The 18,554-nt window shown below is 41.1% G+C and overlaps 1 protein-coding gene across 2 annotated transcripts in view; it reads right to left on the reverse strand.

Annotated features, from left to right (window-relative positions):
* Window positions 1–125: 125 nt before the first annotated feature.
* The window catches only part of LOC114147986 (probable ribonuclease ZC3H12C), a 29,463-nt gene continuing 11,034 nt past the window's right edge, over window positions 126–18,554 (reverse strand). For both annotated transcript variants that reach the window (XM_028022849.1, XM_028022850.1), the window contains exons 2-6: window positions 10,012–10,839; window positions 7,394–7,533; window positions 7,007–7,241; window positions 6,563–6,669; window positions 126–5,792 (exon numbers count right to left, since the gene is read on the reverse strand). In XM_028022849.1, the coding sequence (XP_027878650.1) occupies window positions 4,342–5,792; window positions 6,563–6,669; window positions 7,007–7,241; window positions 7,394–7,533; window positions 10,012–10,742 (2,664 nt within the window). In that variant the 5' untranslated portion in view covers window positions 10,743–10,839 and the 3' untranslated portion in view covers window positions 126–4,341. The remainder of the gene's footprint in view (window positions 5,793–6,562; window positions 6,670–7,006; window positions 7,242–7,393; window positions 7,534–10,011; window positions 10,840–18,554) is intronic.

Consider the following 18,554-nt stretch of genomic DNA (forward strand, 5'->3'; position numbering starts at 1 on the left):
TAAGTAAACTAAAAAAGAAAAAGGCCATTTGTAGCTGTAGCTCGCTGACGACGGTGGTACGCTTTAATAATGTACTTTTACTTCTTTCGTCTTTAACATAACTCTGATTTCTTTTCTTTTTTTTATTGCCTTATTTTGACCGTTTCTTTTCCGATTTGAGATTCCAGGTTCTTTATCTGTCGTCGTCACGTTAACGTATTCGTGAAATCAGAGTTTGCAAAGGTCACCGACATGCAAACCAGATCTGCTCGTTTTTCATTTCTCTCTGTCCAGTGAGACTTTTGTTCAAATATGTATTTTGCCCCATAATAATAAAGAATGACTTTATATTTCCAAATATGCAGCAAGAGTATGGTCCTCAACAGAAGTTCATGGAGCTGATTTTTGTTTTTGTTTGTTTTGGGGAGAGTCAAAGCATGACATGGCTCTGGTGCACAGTATTGATGAAAACTCAAAGAAATAAGCCTGGAATAGCTGCTTTAAGCCAGTTTGTCTTTCATGCTATCTATTATTAATTTGCATATTGGTCAAATATGACAGATATAGTGCATTGTAATTTTTTTTTTTTTTTTAATAAAGTGAGAAAATATTTATTGGTTACGTATGATTTTAGACATTTGATATTGCCAGTGGCAGCAAAGAAATCTTCCGAATCCGTTTCTTCGAACTTAATTCACTTTTCTTTTCTTTCTTTTTTTAATGTAGATTTGGTTAAATTGTGTTAATAAAAAAAAAAAAAGCCCAGAATAATATTAATTAAGAATGGTTTAAAGTCTCAGCAATGTGAAAAGGTCATGAACGTATTGAAATGTTATCAGGCCTTTATTGTTCTCGGTTAAGTCACATGCAGGACAGTCGGCTGATTTCATGTTCATATCAAAACTCTCATATTAATTATCTTATTTGGAGTGAAATAATTTTTTTTCAAAGACAAAAACAAATACAACCACTATGCAAGTGAAATGAACCAACCTTCAGCACTAAAACTTCAGAAAAAGCTGACTTTTCTTTTTTTTTTAAAAACCAGTCATTTTTTGTGGGGAGCTGTAGAAATTTTACAATTGCAACATTTGCTAATTTAATGTAACATTTATTTAATTATTATTATTTTTGCTTTTGTATAATCCGTAAAACAGCCATTTTTATCCAACGTCATTGATCATAATTGCATAATTATGACCGACCCGTCGGCACAGAAAAACCCTTTGGAGCCTCAGGATCCAGCATTGAAGCACATTTTACAATAAATATTTTTATAGTTGAGCAGGATAGTTGGGGATACACACGCGGAAACAATTGTTGGTACCCCTCAATGGTCCCTGAAGTGGCTTGAAATGGACAAAAGTAATAAAAACGTACAAGCTTGAAGGCATCTCTAATGCTAATCCGAGGACACGTGTAGCAGCTTTTGACGCTTTGCTAGCACCTTTGTTCAGTCGGTGACGTGGCCTGTTAGGGGCTCGACTTTGCAGGAGTGTTGGAGGATCATGTTTTCAAGAGGTTCCAGGTTGTGCTAATGACATTTTTTTGAAACCCGCCACACTCATTTGATAATCGCATCTTCTCAAAAACCTTGATTTAGCCGTTCGAGTTTAGACCTGCTCTGCCCTGACTTGGCGGCGCTTAAGGTAACCACGATGAGGAGGGAGAATAAGACGGCTCTGTGTGCAACTTACACCAACTCTGCGGTGGAGATAATTTCTTTATTTCAAACCACATTGTGTTACAATCTGCTCCCAAAAGTACACTTCTCGCACTACCGTGAAGTCGCAAAAAAAAATGGAAGGAATAAAAATCCTTCTCCAATAAAAACCTCGATACCGCAGCTGGCAAACGTCGGCCACGCCATCTAAAATATTCAGCTCGAAACCCTTTTGCTTAAACACTTTTGCATAACACAATGACTTTGTTTTAAAAGATTTAAGGATACAATTTGTATCAACATTCAGCTACTGTAAATTATGCCAAGCAGGCATGAGTTTTTTTTCCAGAAAGTTCCTCAAGAATTAAAGTAACCCAACTTCTGGATACATAAACCTGAATAATATTAATTTGAACAATTCCAGTTTTAAGTTACATTATATAATTTTAAGAAAAAAACAACAACAACTCAATAATAACAATAGGGGAAAGCAAAGGCAACACTTAGGAGGAGGCTGGGCGCTAATGTGTTGTTTTCACACCAGTTCCAGTTGAGCCCAAAAAATTCAAACCCAACGCAGATTTCGATTTAATGCGACCAACATGCCTGTTCTCTAGTGGAAGTGATAATTTGGAGGTTTTGGATTAAGTTAATAGCCAGGAGGCCTTCCAATCTGGAAGACTCTGAATTCTTCACAACGATTCGTCCTTTTTGCTGCAATGCCAACAAAGAGAGAGATTTTTTTAAGAAGAGTATAAATAAATTTGCATGCAGTTTCTTAATAGAATGCAAGTAAAAGTAGAAAATTTTAAAAATACAAAGAAATATACTCTTTGACATTTTTTTTGTTGTTTTCTTTTTAAATAAAAACTTAGTTAATTTTGAGTCAGTACCAGTCGGGGTTCTGAATAATTTTGGGCTTAACTGTAGAGTCAAGGAAGGTTGACAGAATTAACAAAATCAATTAATCACAGTATAATAAATTAAACAGCAGAACATTTAGAAAAAATAAAAACTTAATGTCATCATTATTGTCTTATGAATGGTGTAAGAATATATACATAGGAAGTTATTGTTTCCAATATAATTGTGTAGAGCTCAAACGTACGGTAACCAGTCTTAGACAAGAGAAAGAATTCCCTCTTTCATTTCGAAGGTTTAAACAATTACAGAAAAGACGCCACACAAGTTTGCACAAAAATAAAGAAATAAAATAAAAATGTACTGGCAGAAATCAATACAATTATCCCCAAAAACGTTGGAAATTTACAACAGAATCGCTCAAAACGTTGACAGACTGCAGCTTTGCTGAAAAGCCGTGGTGGAACCGTAAAGGAGCAGCGGTCAAGTTTCAATGAACTGAATCTGTTATGAAGAAAATTTGTGCCAAAATTCCTTCAAAACAACAAATATCACTGGGACAGCCTTAAGGAAAACGACTGCAATGTTTTTCTGCCGCTAAACATGATCCTAAAAGCTTTTCAATCATTTTTACTTCATTTCTTTTGGGCGCCGCTTTTCTACTTTGACCCCGTCTCTGGGCACAAACAGCGTCGGCGCTGGATCTGTTGTGCGGTTTTACCCTTGAGGTTAGACTGAAGTAACCATAAATCAAATGATCTTCACGTCATGATATGCAAAACCATAAGACTGAAAGAGGTACTTTCTTTTCACCGTGACTGTTGGTTTCCATTGTCTAGGAGCTGCTTGTCTGGTCAAATCATCTGTAGGTTTTCTTTGCACAGGTTGCACTCGGCAGACACTGCAAGTCATCCGACGGTTAGAAGTTATTCCCCATCTCTGGAAGATTAAACAGACAGAGATCCTGTGTCTTATGCACCACAGTCGTGTAAAAGGCAATAAATTAACAGATTTTAAATAATAATGATAAAAAAAATCTTGATCCAGATTTTTTTGGCCCTATACTTTGAAACGATTTATTCTTTTGATATGACAAAAGAGGGAGGATGTTTGCGGCTTTAGAGAAACAAAATCTGTGCTAAGACATGGTGAAGTAGGAAGTTAGCTGACAGGGGAGTCTGAGCAGAGGAAATGGCTTTTTTCTCAGTGGTGAAAAACAGCTTGGGGTTTTCAAGTGGAGTTTTTGCTATGTTTTGTGGGCGCTGTTACAGTTTCACTTCCCTGCGGGGGGAAATCCACAACATCTCACAACAACCGATGTGGCACCTGTCGGCGCAGACTGAAAGACTAGATCAGCAAGTTGAGCCGGCCGAAGCAGAAATGCGATCAGAGCAGAACTGCATTTCCAACATAAAGAAGAAAGATGAGAGAAATAAATATATTATTTTATGCAGGCCGTGTTGACGGCTCAAGAGAGACGGTTCAGTTTATGCCCTGATATGATTGCCCCTATAGAAAAAGCTAAGACAAAAATAAAACGCACACAATAACAGAAAGTGCCAAAAACCTCATTTCAATAACTTAAAATATAACAAATAAATACGAAGAAGTGTCCCCCTTCAAAGGCCATCATAAACTGTCCATTATGAACTATTATGAAAACGGTTTTAATCCCAAACTTTTCCCATTTTAAGTGCTGAAATAAAAGACACATTTAGACGAAGATATGGTCGTTTTAGGACTTCTATTAGAAAAGACACCATTAGACGAATAGCTTCCCTAACGCTACAGTAGGCTTTCATTGCTGACTTGATTTTAAGAGATTAACCTGAAAAGTTTTAAGAAACACACTGCAATTTCTCCATCAAAATTGAGGCTGCAAGCTCTTGAGCATCCGTCATGTGAGGGTTTTTGGCCATCACCTTCCTCACCAAATCTGGTGGGAAGATGGCGCATAAGTTGACGAAAATCCTCTCCCTTAGGTCCTGGTACTGACCCGAGGAAAGGTGCCCCGAATAGTGGCGCTCGTTCTGCAGGTGGCTCCTGTGAGTGGCGATGGACCTGAGGGACTGCTGTGGGGGCGGTGGGACACTTGAAGCTGATAGACCGTGGGGGGATGATGGGAGTTGCTGACCCCAGGGGGTGTGCCAACCCTTGCCGTGAAGTGGGGGAAAGCTCTTGTAGGAAAACAGATCATAGCAGGGCCTGGTTGATGGCTCGTGGTGGGCATCCCAGTGCGTCTTATGCTGAGAGTGTTGGGTTGACCCAGAGTAGTTTCTTCTACAATTAACTGGTGATCCTTTGTACATTGTGGAGTTCTGGAGGTCACCTTCCCACGAAGTCGACGTGTTCGGACTGAAGGGCGAGTTCTGGCAATGAGGATGAGCAGCAGATGTTTGAGGTAGACGAGGGGGCTGTTCCCCCAGACAGTTGCCTAGAAGTAGATGCTGATGCTGTGGTACGATGTTTGCTGAAGGGGTCTTGCGATGGCGTGGAGATGCGTGAGAGCTAACTGAACAAGGAAGTTCCTCAGAGACAGACCCTGGAGGTCTCTGCGGCCTTTGAGTAACAGAGTAACCATAAGGGGAATGCAGGCCCGAAACCCGGCTTGCCACATGACCATACGAGCCATTATAGTGATGATGGTAGTGAGGAAGGTGATGTCGGCACTTGGGGCTGTTATCTGACATAGAGTCGGGGGAAAACGAATCTGAGCTAATGCTGCCATCGCTGCTGCATTCGGATGGCAGAGAACCTGCTTGCAGATCAGCAGTTAAGAGACTTTCTGGGGTCTGTGGCACCACAAGACGGAGACTTGAGTAGGCCTTTACCAGAGACCTGCAGCCCACCTCCGGAGAATCACATCTGTTGTAACCTTCGACTAAACCCAAGCTGTAGACTCCACTGCTTTCCTCGAGTTGCGCCCAGCTGTCCAGATGTCCTAATGAGTGGGACAACCCTGATGAAGTATGTCCCCCGATGACTTGGCTTCCCTTGTACACTTCTGGTTTGGAATAACCTTGGAGTCTGTCCTCAGTGAGATCAGAGGGCGCGCTCCGAGGACTCTGGTTTGGTAGTTTACTGCCCTGTCCCGGGTCGGCTTCAGGCATCTCTTCTGGTTGACTGCTACTTTGGCTCGTCACCATCATTGTATGTTCCAGCAGGCCTCTGGAAGTCACTGACGAATTTCTGGCGCTGGCTCGGAGTTCATCGGCCACCGAGCGCTGGGGCTGACTGCCTCTTTCTGGGTGGTAAAACTTACACTTGTGGCCATATGTGCATTTCTTCCCTAGGAAACAAAGAATAGATATATTTTCCTCATCAGTGTACTAGAATCTGAAAAGTATCAGTACGTCTTGTTAATATTAAAGTATTTGTTGTTCCTGCAGCTCCTCCAGTGTTACAGTCACGTTTCTGATTGTCTCCCTGACCATTTTAGTCCCTTCTTTTTGATCAATAAGGGAGAATCACTTCCTGTTTTTGTTTTGTCCCTATAAGTGGACTCTCTTCACTGCTCCCTTCGTGGCGTATTTGGAATGCTATGAATTTTCTTGCATCCTTCCCCTGATTGATACCTTTGAACAATGAAATGCTTTTTATCCTTTGTAACTTCACTCCAAACTCTGCATTAATCACCAGGACAAAGGGGCAAGTAAAAGTTCTGAATGTTGGCGTCTAATCAATAAAGTATTACTTTAAAGCTGTCCACCTTTGAGACACTTTAGGTTATTGCAGGCTTCTATTTTTCAATATTTCCCCTTGCATAATTTAGTTTTTTATTTGGCAATTTTTTAAAACAATACTTTGCATTTCCACAAAAATATGATATTTTAACATACCATCTATGAAAGTCACCATAACTTCTTGTTTTACGGCTGTTTATGGATTCACTTTGATTGCAAGAGGAACGCTACAAGACCTGACAGCTTTTTTTTGGGTTGATGACTTTCTCAGTTCAATTCTAGAAGTGGACCAAACATCTGACCAACAATTTGATGACGACAAAAATACCAACAGAAAACCCCCCCCATGAAATACACATATATTAAGATACAATACCATAAGGACAGGGCTGCTTCCTGGGTTCAGGAGCAACAGGCCTCTTCCTCAGGAAATTTTCCAGGCTTGGTCCATGGCGTCCAAGAGGATCATCTGGAGGCATGAATCTAGTCGCACAATTCATAAAATTAGATTGAAATTAGAATAGTTCAAACACACAACAGCCAAGGTTCGCCTTTTTTGTTTTGCAATCAAAAGAATCAAAATCTCATTATCTAAAAATCGAGTGCGCTCTGTCTGTTGTGAACAAGTTGCTCTTGCCATTTCCGTCAGTTTAATAGCCCTCAATTTTCCTGCTAATATGGAAACTTTATCCAAAGAACGTCCCAAATGTTTTCGGTGGTTTCCTCAAAGTTGATTTAATTAAAGGGAAGGGGTCGTAAAAAAAAGTTGAGGCTTAATTTTCTTTCCTGTCACTGACTGGATTTGCCAATAGATGCTTACTTGTCGTTGACAAAGGAGTACATCAGCAGGCGCTCATCAATGAACTTCTTCCACTCTGGCTTCTCGTTGGCTAGGTCTCTGTAGTTGTCATTGGAAACTATTATGCCATCGGATTCATATGCCAGTTTGACGATGAATCTGTCGTCATAGCAAACCACGCGTCGCCCCTGCACACGCCGAGATGGAGTGAAAACCAGTATCTTGTCTTTCTCTAGTCGCCTCAGGATCTCTTGATCTACAAAAAGAGAACGGAGGACAAAACCCCAGAGGAAGAAGTTGATCAGCGCTTGCCTTTGTCTCGTGGAGGGTGAAGTTTCCCTCCAATAGTGAAGGCACATGCGTCATGCGGGGATTTAAAGTATTCCTGAAAGCGGAGGTGGGCGTTACCGGTGATGAGAGCATCAGGTCGCGACTGCTCCTTCCTCCAGGCAGGGACAAAAACCGTGATGTCACGGTGACCTCGATCCAAGAACCAATCAACAGCCAGCTGGATCCCTTGGCACGAGAACACTTCCTTATTTCCATGACTGCATTGGAGGAAAGTGATATAAGGTACATTTAGTTGTCGTTACATAAGTTGCTCTACAGTTTGACAGTTCAGTTGACTTTGAGCAATGTCTGCGTATGCTAAACTATTAAACTTTAGACTTTACGTTTTACCATGACAGTGAGGTGAGCTGAGTCATATCTAGCAATCAGTCACTGACATTTTACTACTCCCACAATGCAGTTGTGATAAACATAGGCACAGCGTCTTAGGAGTGAATTGAAAAATGGTTGAACCTCAACCGCCATTGGCTCTGCATGAAACTATTGAAACTGAAACATTAGCCATCTAGGAATCCAGAATCTAAACACCAGGAAATTCCCTGAACTTATTGTCCTGAAAGAAAAACATTAAACACAAACAATCAGTAAGTGGTCAATGAGTCCTACGTTAAATTTCACCTGATCCATCACTTCAACTAGCTTACACGGCATAGGGGACTTTTGGCAAAAAAAAAACCACATCAAAAACGGTTATTGTAAAAAAGAATCGTGGAAACTGAACGTGCATCGGCCTTTTAAAGGACGTTCCCATTCTATGAAGGAATGCTGACCTTCTGCCATGCAAAAGTGTTGCTCGGTTTTCTGCCTGCTCTTCGGTAAGACTGATATCATTTTCCAAGGTTAAAAAAGTGACTATCCAGGTTGTCTTAAAGGTAGACTTGACTGATGTTTCTGTTGTCAAAGTTCGTCTCCTGTTGAAAACCCAGCCTGCAGCCCATCTTCAAGAGGAGAACGAGATGACGAGCAGGCATTGTTGAGTATCTCAAATCTTGAATTCAGGTCCCAAAAGACCAACCAGAGCTGTTTGGTTTGCTTTAAACATTCCAGATTCTGTTTCCTGATACGTTTATCAGGTGTGAAAGCCCATCTGAACTCAAACTCTAGTATATTTGAAAAAGTGAGTCTTGGTTCACTAGCAAGAGAAGAATGCAAAACTGTATTATCAAGCAAACCGAAGACAGCAAGTAATACAATGGAAAGATGTTAGACATTATTTATGAATATATCTCGGATGTCAAAGCTTGAAATCCTTTTAGTGCCACGGCTTGGCGTCTCTGTAACCACAGCAGGACGCCATGCTCTCTCCCTCTCCGCTCTATTTTCTGCAGTATTCCTCTCATGCATGCAGAACAACATGCTCAACGCTGCTTCACCTGTTGCTCATCCTGAGCGGCTTCTAGTGACAGCACTGCAAACGAACAGCTCGTTTGTTGCATTAGCTTCTCAGCATGCTCACGCTCCTCGTGGGACTGACCACGAAAGAACGTGGCGAAGTCGTGCAATGCCTGATCATCCCGGTCAAAGAAGTAGCCCATCCACAGGTAGACGTAGGAGGCATACAGCTCCAGGTTGACCCGCCTGTTGATGGCAGCCTCGCAGTCCTGACGGTAGATCTCGTTTGGTCCACTTTCAGAACTGAGAAAGTCAACAACCCCCCAAAAAGTTGCCAGTTCTTTTCCATAAACAAGAAGGGGAAAATGCCTGGTTTTATATTTTTTGAGCACATTTTAGCTCATTGTGTCTGGGAGAACGCATGTTTTGGAAATGTTAGCAGCCATCTTGGAAGACATTGACATAAGCTAGGAATCTTTGCAAACTAGAAAATACAAAAAGATACTCCTGCTGCAATTAGCGTTGTGCTAATGATCTCCTAGAAGATTTTTTGTGTCATATTTTTGTTTTCTTGCCTTTGTTTTAATAATTTGGTGAATCCCCTGCCTTATACTGTTTGGTTTTATTTCTCTTGTCAATGTTTTTCTGCCAAGTATCCAGCGTGGACAGCAGTAGTTTGTATTTGAATCGCTGTAATGTTCAGAGGTTTGTTGTGCCCGGCAGCCTCTCCTGCTCACCTCTTGGTACCGGGACTCCCATCTATTTGTAATCCAGTATTCACAGACTCACCTGTGCGTGGATTTATCTGTGGAACTTAACTCGAAATGACCTTTTGGAATAACGTTGTAGAGCTGATTTAAAATATTCAAGAAATACCTAATGTTACTTGATGTGACATAGGCTGGCATTTACAAAGCAGCCAGTTGAGAAGCGCCTTTAGTTTTTCTTGCTTCTGATTGGCTAAGCCTGCAAAGACAGAAACGCTTGTAGATGTTAGCTTCTGCGGTAGTCCACTGCATATGCATATTAATGCATATTAAAGTATATTTAGTGTTTAGACTATTAAAATAGCCTGCTAGAAGCGCTATACTTTTTGGTAAAAGATTTCGGTTCAGAAAATATATCCAAATATATACATTGAGGATTACATCACAACTCCACAAAACCCCCCCCAAAAAAATCAAATTTCAAAAGTGTTTGCTAATGTCAAAATTCAGTTAGGTACTCCTATTATGAAACCTCACTGAAAAAAAAACTGATTATTGCCTTTTTGAAATGAATCTGTTATGCTAGTGTGAGCTGCTGTCCTCTGTCTGCGGAGAAAGAAGAGCTTTGCTCCTCACCTCATGGCTACGTTGCTGCCGTCTACGACGACGGGCCGAAAGTTGTCTTTGTCGTCCAGCAGGGGCAAAGGGGACGGCAGCCGGCAGGACTCCAGGGACGAGCTGGAGGCCAAAGAAGACAAAGAGGAGGAAGGAGACTGGGACACAGCTGGACCTTTCTGCTGCTCCATCTCTGTCTTTGTCCCCAGCTTGACCAGCTCTCCCAGCATGTCGTTAATAAGTGCGTCTGGGCCCAGTTTCCTCAGGACTAGCAGCACCAGATCCTCGGCGTAGCCCAGCTTCAGAGCAAACTCGACCTTGGTGCGGCCGTCCGAAACGAGCTCCGCAGGCGCTTTCGACCGCGTTAGATCTCCTGTGGACGGGCGTGGCGCCAGGTCCAGCCTGACCTGCTTCCACTGCAGAGAGGAGCTCCCAGGTAAGCCCACCTGATCTCGGTGGGAGGCGTCGGAGCTAACCTGATGCTGTTCTTCTTCATTGTCGGAAATGGCGCTCTCCTCTGAAAAATTGCTGCTGCTGTAACTCAGGTTTGTACTGAGACTGTTTGTGCTCCCGGCGATGCTGTAGCCGCTCCTGCTTTGGGCGCCGCCTCGGACCTGCGAGATGTCAGAGGCCTTCAGTGTGTTTGGGGGCGTCTGCTTCTCAGCACCATCCACATGGAGATAGTCCAGATCCAGCCCCAGGCTGAGCATGTGGCCAGTTCCATCATCCTCCAGATGGTCCTTCAGGCCCATGAAGCCTCTTCATACATCCAGCTCCTCTTCCTCTGTGAGCTCCCAGGCACCGGATCAAGCCCACACCAGTATCCAGCCGCTCACAGACAGACAGGCCCTGCAAGGGAAGCAAGGAGGGGAAAAAAAAACAAATTGCCAGTTAGTTTTAAGGAAAATACTGCAGAATTTGCACATTGGATTTGTATATTCAGGGCAACTATGAGCAATTTATGGGAGCTGAAAGAACTTGCAAATGGATTAAGTCAGAGATTACCTGAAGTGAAAGACACAGTTTGATTTCGGGGTTGTTCTCCCAGTGCACTAAACAGGCCTCTGCTTTTAATCCAGACAAGCTGTTGCTGGCCAAACCTCCCCGCACCACAACTCTACATGTACACTTGCATGTGAAAATGGCTGCAGACAGACTCGCAATCATACAAACGTACATCTTTGAAAAGCAAATGCGACGCCTCCTGCAGAACCAGCAAGAATGCAAGTGGTTTCTGGGTGGTAAGTCATTGACAAAGCGCTTCTCTTTTCCAGCAGCCGTTGCACAGCGCATACAGCTGTAAAAGCCAGATGACCAAACGTGCTGGAGCTCGCTTCGGTTGCTAGGTAATGGCACAGTGCCGGTCAATTAACAGGGCTAGGTTTTTGAATACCTCCCTATAGTCAAAAACAACTCAGTGGGGGTTTTGTAAGCGCTTGGGTTTTAGAAGCAATTGAGACCCAAATGGAAGTACGAAAACATGCAAAAAGGGATTTGAATGATTTTTTTCCCCATAATAGGTTCTCTTTAAGAAACGTAAGAACATTAATTAACTCTCTGTCAGTCGTGGACTGCTGGTTAACTGTGTTTCTGTGCAGAGAGAAGGATTTCTGAATCCTGAGTGTTTGCAATCCCTCTCCTTGCATGTATGGGTTCTCGCTTGGTACTCCGGCTTCTTCACAGTTAAAAAAAAACAAAAAAACAGTTAAATTGCAGTTGGGTAGGCGTGTGTGTGTGTGTGTGGTTGACTGTTGCTCTGTGATGGACTGGCGACCAGTCCAAGGTGTACCATGCCTGATCGGGACATGCTTAGACAACTCCCCCTGCTACACCCGTCTTATTTGCCTATTGGCTTAAAGATCTCTATCACTAAGCATTGATGCGTGATACTAGCTTGCAAAAGCAAACAGTGCATGTTTAAACTGCAATGAAAAGGAGAGTAAACATTCCAGGTGATCATGTACATACATGCTCCTTTACTAGATGTCAAACTTGCAATCATTTGCATATTTGTACTTATGAGCTCTGCTGCCAAATAAAATGACACTTGTTTTTTTTTTTATTTTGGAAAAGAAAACCAAAAGCAAACACAGATTAGGAGAAAATGCAATCTGTTGGTCTGGACGAGAAGCAAACGTAAACTCAGACGACGTATAAAACTAACATGGCAGCAGAAACTTAGCCAAAAGTCAAACCGGCACAGCGAGCATGAGAAGTTCCTCAGGAACGATTTGTTTGATCCCTTCAGATTCCTGAGAACCTGTGTCACAAACACAGACAGGTTAGTAATTATGGGAATAAACCAATCTAAATCTGTAGACGACTAGGATGTCATTTTCAAACAAGTTTCTCAGGCGTTATTGGGAACTGTTAAGTGGAAAACTATGAGGTCACATAGTGAAATTAAAAGTAACAACCCCAAACTCCTCCACTGTAAGGATTAGAAAAAAAACAACAAAAAAACCATGAAATGTTATCTTCGACCTCCAAATTATTAGAATAGTTTCTCTAAAAAAAAAACAACAAAAAAACAACTTTAAGTCATAGCTTGTGTGGAACAGTTTTCTCCTTTTCATGAAGAACATAAAGTAATGTTCCGTGTCAACAAGATGCAAAACCACCAGGCAGAAAGATCGACCTTTGGACCAAAGCCAGATGTGTGTCAGTGATGCAAGTAATACAAAAAAACAACCCACAGCATATTTGGCTCAAGCATTTGTTTCTTTGGTGATCTGTCAAAGCCCAGGCGCAAGAGGGGTAAGAGTTTTCATCCTCTTTAGTTCACAAATAATCAGAGCACACCTGCGTCGCTTTACCTTTAAATTCTTAAGCCACATTTGTCTGAAATGCATCAACACCACAGAGCAGCTGAAGGGTTAAGCTGCAGCTGATTGAAATCAAAACCGCAACAAGTAGGTATGCAATATGCCCAAAACCTCAAAAGAGCATCTCTTTAGTTTGTGACTGCAGACCGACTGCTTTATGCTTGGACCGGCGGTGCGTTCAGAGACGGTTTTCCTGATGCCCTGTGGTTATTTGGCCACTCAATATCCAACGTTTCTCCACATCCTCCTCTGATTTTTGACATCAACACGGCATTTTCTTCCTCAAGGTTGGCCCTCACCGACTGTTTTCTTCTTTTCAAACAATTCTCTGTCGACCCAAAATGTGGCTTTGCATAAAACTCCAGACTGTTGACCGTCACATGTTGGATTCCACTAAAAATCCCCCGATTTCCCCGTTCTGCTGTGATTTGTGATTTTGGTCCCTTACTAAGCAAACTGCACAGTTGTACGATGGATGTAAACATTAATTTGAGCAACTTACAACTCAATATTGTAGTTTATTTTACTGCGTTCCCCCAGTATGCAGCGGACTAAGTTGAACTTGGGACACGGGCAACGAAAAGGTAGCGGAAAAGAACAAGTTGATATAAATAAAAGATTTTCTGAGTTATGATTTTATAAGTTAGTCAAGAAAATGCAAGGATTCAAAGAGTTATCCTAATAGCAAGATGTAAGGACGTTTCATGAACTGCTTTTTGAGCTAACCGGTTTCTGTTCAGATATGTCGAACTGCTTTGTAGCGCTCTGGAAAAAAATAGCACAGTGTTTTGTTTGCATGTCCAGACCACATATTAAAAAAAAAAAAATCCTTAAGGATTTAAATAATGGCTCTTTCTGTTACTATAATTCCCTGGATTTGGGTCAGTCTTTTATACGCTTGACGCTAAATAAACCTGCGTCTGTTCACCGACTGACCTCCTGTTAGCTGTGATTCAGTCACAAAGGAGCTGAGAGTTGCAGACGAGTCATTCGATAACTGCACCAATTTCGACTATATGGACCCTTTTTTGTTTTTCTTTCTGTCGCTTTTCATACCAACAAAAAAGCCTGTTTTGCTGCGTAGGTTTTTTGCCGGTGTTTGGAAATACCCTTCAGTTTATAGGGTACTTCCGAGCCATCGCAGTGGTTTGTCTTAAAATTTCTCTGATTGTATCAGATGCTCGCGGATGTTGCTCGAGACTGAAAAGGCAAAAGGTGGCTGACAAAGAAAAAAAAATAAAAAATGAAAGTAGGACTGATAAACAACATGAAAATACAGCAAGAAGTGAAAATTTAGACTGCAAATTGCATTTTAGTCATTTTACTCGAGGTTAAAAAAAAATCTGGCTGTATTCAGAGGCAATAAATCGGTTTTCCTTTCTAGGAGCTTCAGCTTTGTCTGACCTGCTTTCTCAGAACTTGGAGCGGCTCGAGTTCATCTTCATTACCCTGACCCTCTTTTTAAGAAAACTATGACGCTTACTTTGAAGCTTCAACTGTGAATTGTGAAGTAGCAGAAAGGAGCTGAGCAACCGAGTGGATTTTATTTCTGAATTTTATTTGTGTCCAAAACAAAAAACCCCGGTGGGTCCTGGAAGTTGGTCGCTGCACAGTGGAGCCTGATCTCACTGCCTGACTTATAGTAGCAATACAAGCTAATATGAGAGTTTATACATTTTTATTTATTCTGAAATAACACAGAGAGATCTTACACCACTATGTATTTCTTGCTACGCATTTCTATTTATTGACGAGTGTCGATAAATAGTTCATATCTGCCACTTTTACACGTGTTGGATATGGGACTCAAAGACCAAGCGGGAATTTGTGCTTCGGATGCTCTTCCTGTTGTATTTCCAACTACAAACTCACAAATTTTTACAACCAAGTATAAGTAAAATGCACCATAACAAAACTAAGCCTTTTATCAAAGCAATAATTATTTTATTTTTCACAATAAATTTAGTTTCACAGATCATGTTTGAAGCTAGTTTCTTGAGAAAAAAAAAGCTTGAAGTTTCAAAAAAACAGATTATAAACCTGCAACTTTTTACCACGTTATACGTCAAACGGCCATCTTGAACTTTGAACTTGGGGCTGCTTGAAGACCTCCAAGTTTTCAAATCTGACTCTATAAATGATTGTTTTTGGTTTTCCAACTGAGAGCGTGGGAATTCTTGCATCAAAGTGCAACCTGAATGCACCACGCCTTCAAAACTAAACTTGGGTCAAATCTAAGGCTTTGTCAACGCAAAACCATGTTTGCACAAAGTAGTTTTTTCTATTCAACCACAAACTAAAGCTCCTGAATGACATACCATCAGTTTTACAAAGTTGTTCATCAATACAAAACCTGACATGCAAGGTCATATTTACAAATATTAAATGTTTACATTTTTGAATGAGAGCGTTTGCTGCCATTTTCTCGGCTGAACAACATCTCTGTAATCGACGTTGGTGGAGGCCACAGCGTTGTACCAATGCAAACTTTTAGGAGAGTTAATAGTTTCAATTTGCAACTTTCATTGTATGTTTGTAATTAAATGCGGAGCTGCCTGAACACCTGAAATCGGAATTCTGACTTCAAGTGACAATTAAAAAAAATTTTTTTTATTTAAAATAGCCAAAAGTAAGGATTTATCACTAAAAATAATACTTTTTCTTTTCAAATAAATCTTTCCAATCTGCTCCCTACTGTTTTAAAATGAGGGAATGTGGAGTGTTTGCACAGAGCATCCCGACCGTGTCTGGCTTTGGTTTAAGGTGCCAAGGCCAGGCACCTTAACCCAAAGCCAAAAGTTTTACTTGACTTGTGTAGACAAGCCAAGTAAAACTTTTCAAACCTGATCAACTATGAAACTTGTGTTTTTCCTGGTTTTGTAGTTGATCAGCCGGTGGTATAGACACACTCAGCTGCCTCAGCTAATGCAACTTCTTGTAGTAACATGAAAGTTGTGTGGTTGAGGACTGAGCAACAAACCCGACAACAGTAAAGTGACTCACTTAAAAAAAATCAATTAAAAAAAAAATCAAAATTATCTTTTTTTGTTGTTGCTATAAGTCATATCAGAACGTATCACATTCTGTCTATCCTGGTACAAGCCAGTTCAAAAGATCAGAAAGCGTGCCTGTGGTTCCATTCGAGCTCTAATGAGTAATACCTAAAATTGCAGACTAAGGCACCGGAAAGCGGGGGCCTCCTCGTGTCCCGACCACGACGTCTAATCTGCCGTGGCGCTGTTTGTCATCCTGAATGCCACAAGAGAGCCGGAATAATTTAGACCACCGACAACAAAAGGAGTACAAAGGGAAGGAGCGAGAGTGAGCCTGTGTGTGTTGGGTGGGGCGGGGGGAAGAAGTGTGTCTGGCTTGCTGTCCTTCAACAATGCAGCTGCCACCCAATCTGTCCCCCTGTGACGGCAGTATTGTTCTCTCGGGTCCGGAGCAGCATGCACAGACGGAGGTGGCGGGGGGCAGAGGCGGGCTTTAAACCTGATCACCCCCCCCCCCCCTTCCCCCCCAAAAAATACACACACACACACAAACATAAATACTTGCAAAACACAGCTGGTGATGCGGCAGACACACCAGCATCAGCTGCAGATAGGATCTTTGAGGAGTCAGCAAAAATGAAGACTTAGAAAAACAAGAAAAAAACTCCTGTGACTGAATGTGTCGACTAACGTAACCAAGACGACAAACAACTCTAATGGTTCCTAAATTTAAAAATTCTGGAGATAAATATATATATTTTTTTACATTAAATTATGTATATAGATGTAAAGACAATGTTTTGATTCGCATGTTGCTAAAGCTCTAAAAGAGGTTTTAGTGAACGCCTTTGGTTGGAAAACAGTCAACTATTTTCTAGAAATAGGAAATTTGATCGTATTAATCTGTCTGTACGACAAGAGAACAAAATCAGACTCTCAGATTAGTAACTTTACATATTTAATCTGGTTCTCATTTTCATAACAGACCTGAAAGGTTAACCTTTCTGTGCTGAGCTATCAACGTCTTATTTTATTAGGTTAAATTTTATACGTTTTATTAGTCAAGCATAATTAACTACTGGAACCTTCAAAGATTCTGATTAGAAAAATCCTTGCTCACAATCATATTCATAATAAAATCTCTATTATGATAATGATACCTGATAATCCCTTTCTTATTAAGGAATTTCAATATTTAAAAAAATAAAAAAATATTCATTGCTTTATTGATCACCTTTTCAGTCACAGCAGCACCTGTTTCTGATCAACATTTTTTTTTGTTTGTTTTTGGCCTTGATTGGTTGAAGCAGTGGGATGTAGAGCCACACTAACTAGCTAATTATTAAGCTAATTACTATTACTAGTATGCTAATTCATGTCCCCAGTAGGACATGAATGAACATCTGAAATAAAATATTACAGCACAAACATCATATCATCACCGTCCCAAAATAATAGCCTAATTTATTTATTTATTTATTTTTTAACCAAAAAAAGTGGTGATTTATTTTATTTGACCAAAATCACTTTTAGGCCTCATTATTTTAGGAAAGTGACGATACAGAAAACGTAGCTTTTCTGACCAAATTCTCTCTAAGTTTCTCCACAGTGAGCAGATGCGGCAGCCTCCACCCTCAGGGCCCAGCGCCGCCCGACTGCCATTTGCCGGCTAAGCCCGGCCGTGAGCCGGTCCGCCACGTCAGCGACTGGCTAGATGGAGGGACCAGGGGGGCAAAAGAGAGGGGGTATACGGGCTGGGGGGGAGAACAGATGCCTACTGAAGCCACAAGGGATCTCCCTAAAAGGATCCTCCTCCTTCTCTCCCCACCTTTGCCTCTTTCCCGCAACTGGTGGTGCGCAGATTCATCTTCCATGATACATATGATCACTGTCTGTTTGTTCTGTTGCCTCTGAGCGGGGTGGTGGTGGTGGTGGTGGTGGTGGTGGGGGGGGGGGGGGTTTGGGGTAAATCCTGATTTTTCTCCGCCAAGTTTTGCTGACTGAGTTTGCCTCTACACTTCTAACTCAAACCAGGATCACAGATGTTGCATAAAATACGGACGTCCAGAGTTTTCCTTGTTTAAAATAAGTTTTACAAAATGTGTTTGTTATATTGTCACCTTCCTAATAAAATCCCACAAGTAATCAGATTAGCCTAAAAAACACTTTTGGCAACTTTTTTTTCTTTCTAAAAGTTCCTAATCATCTGAATTAAGAGGGGGAAAACCCACTTTTGGCAAAAATAATGACTTAACTTTTTAGGAAGGTGACAATATTAAACTCTTTGAAGAATATTGCATTTATTACGAGTTACAACAACATTAAATTACCTTTTGGGATCAATAAAGTAGAATGTGATAGCAGAGAAAACTCATTTCAGATTTAGAGCAGAAACTGATTTTCTCCCAAATAAAGTCCTGTGAAAACTGTGCAACTGCAGTAAAACTATCAAAAAAAATTAAATACACAGCTAAATACAACTCTTAGGAATTTTTTATGTACTTTAATTGTACAAAGTCTAGTTTAGTCTCCCACAAATAAGTTTTTATTTAAATGTTAAGTTCAGCAAACTGTGAGTCTCTCGACAAATTTCAAGGACTTGAATAATAGAAAACAAGTCACACTAGCCGTGTTGCACTAAACATAGACACACATTTGTGACCCGGGGTGGAAGGCATTTGTAATATAGGGAGGTTTCAGTTTGTGCATTGATTAAAATGCTGCAACCTGCAACAAATCGACAAAA

Source organism: Xiphophorus couchianus, chromosome 7 (assembly GCF_001444195.1).
Source record: "Xiphophorus couchianus chromosome 7, X_couchianus-1.0, whole genome shotgun sequence".
In the NCBI taxonomy this organism is placed as follows: Eukaryota; Metazoa; Chordata; class Actinopteri; order Cyprinodontiformes; family Poeciliidae; genus Xiphophorus; species Xiphophorus couchianus.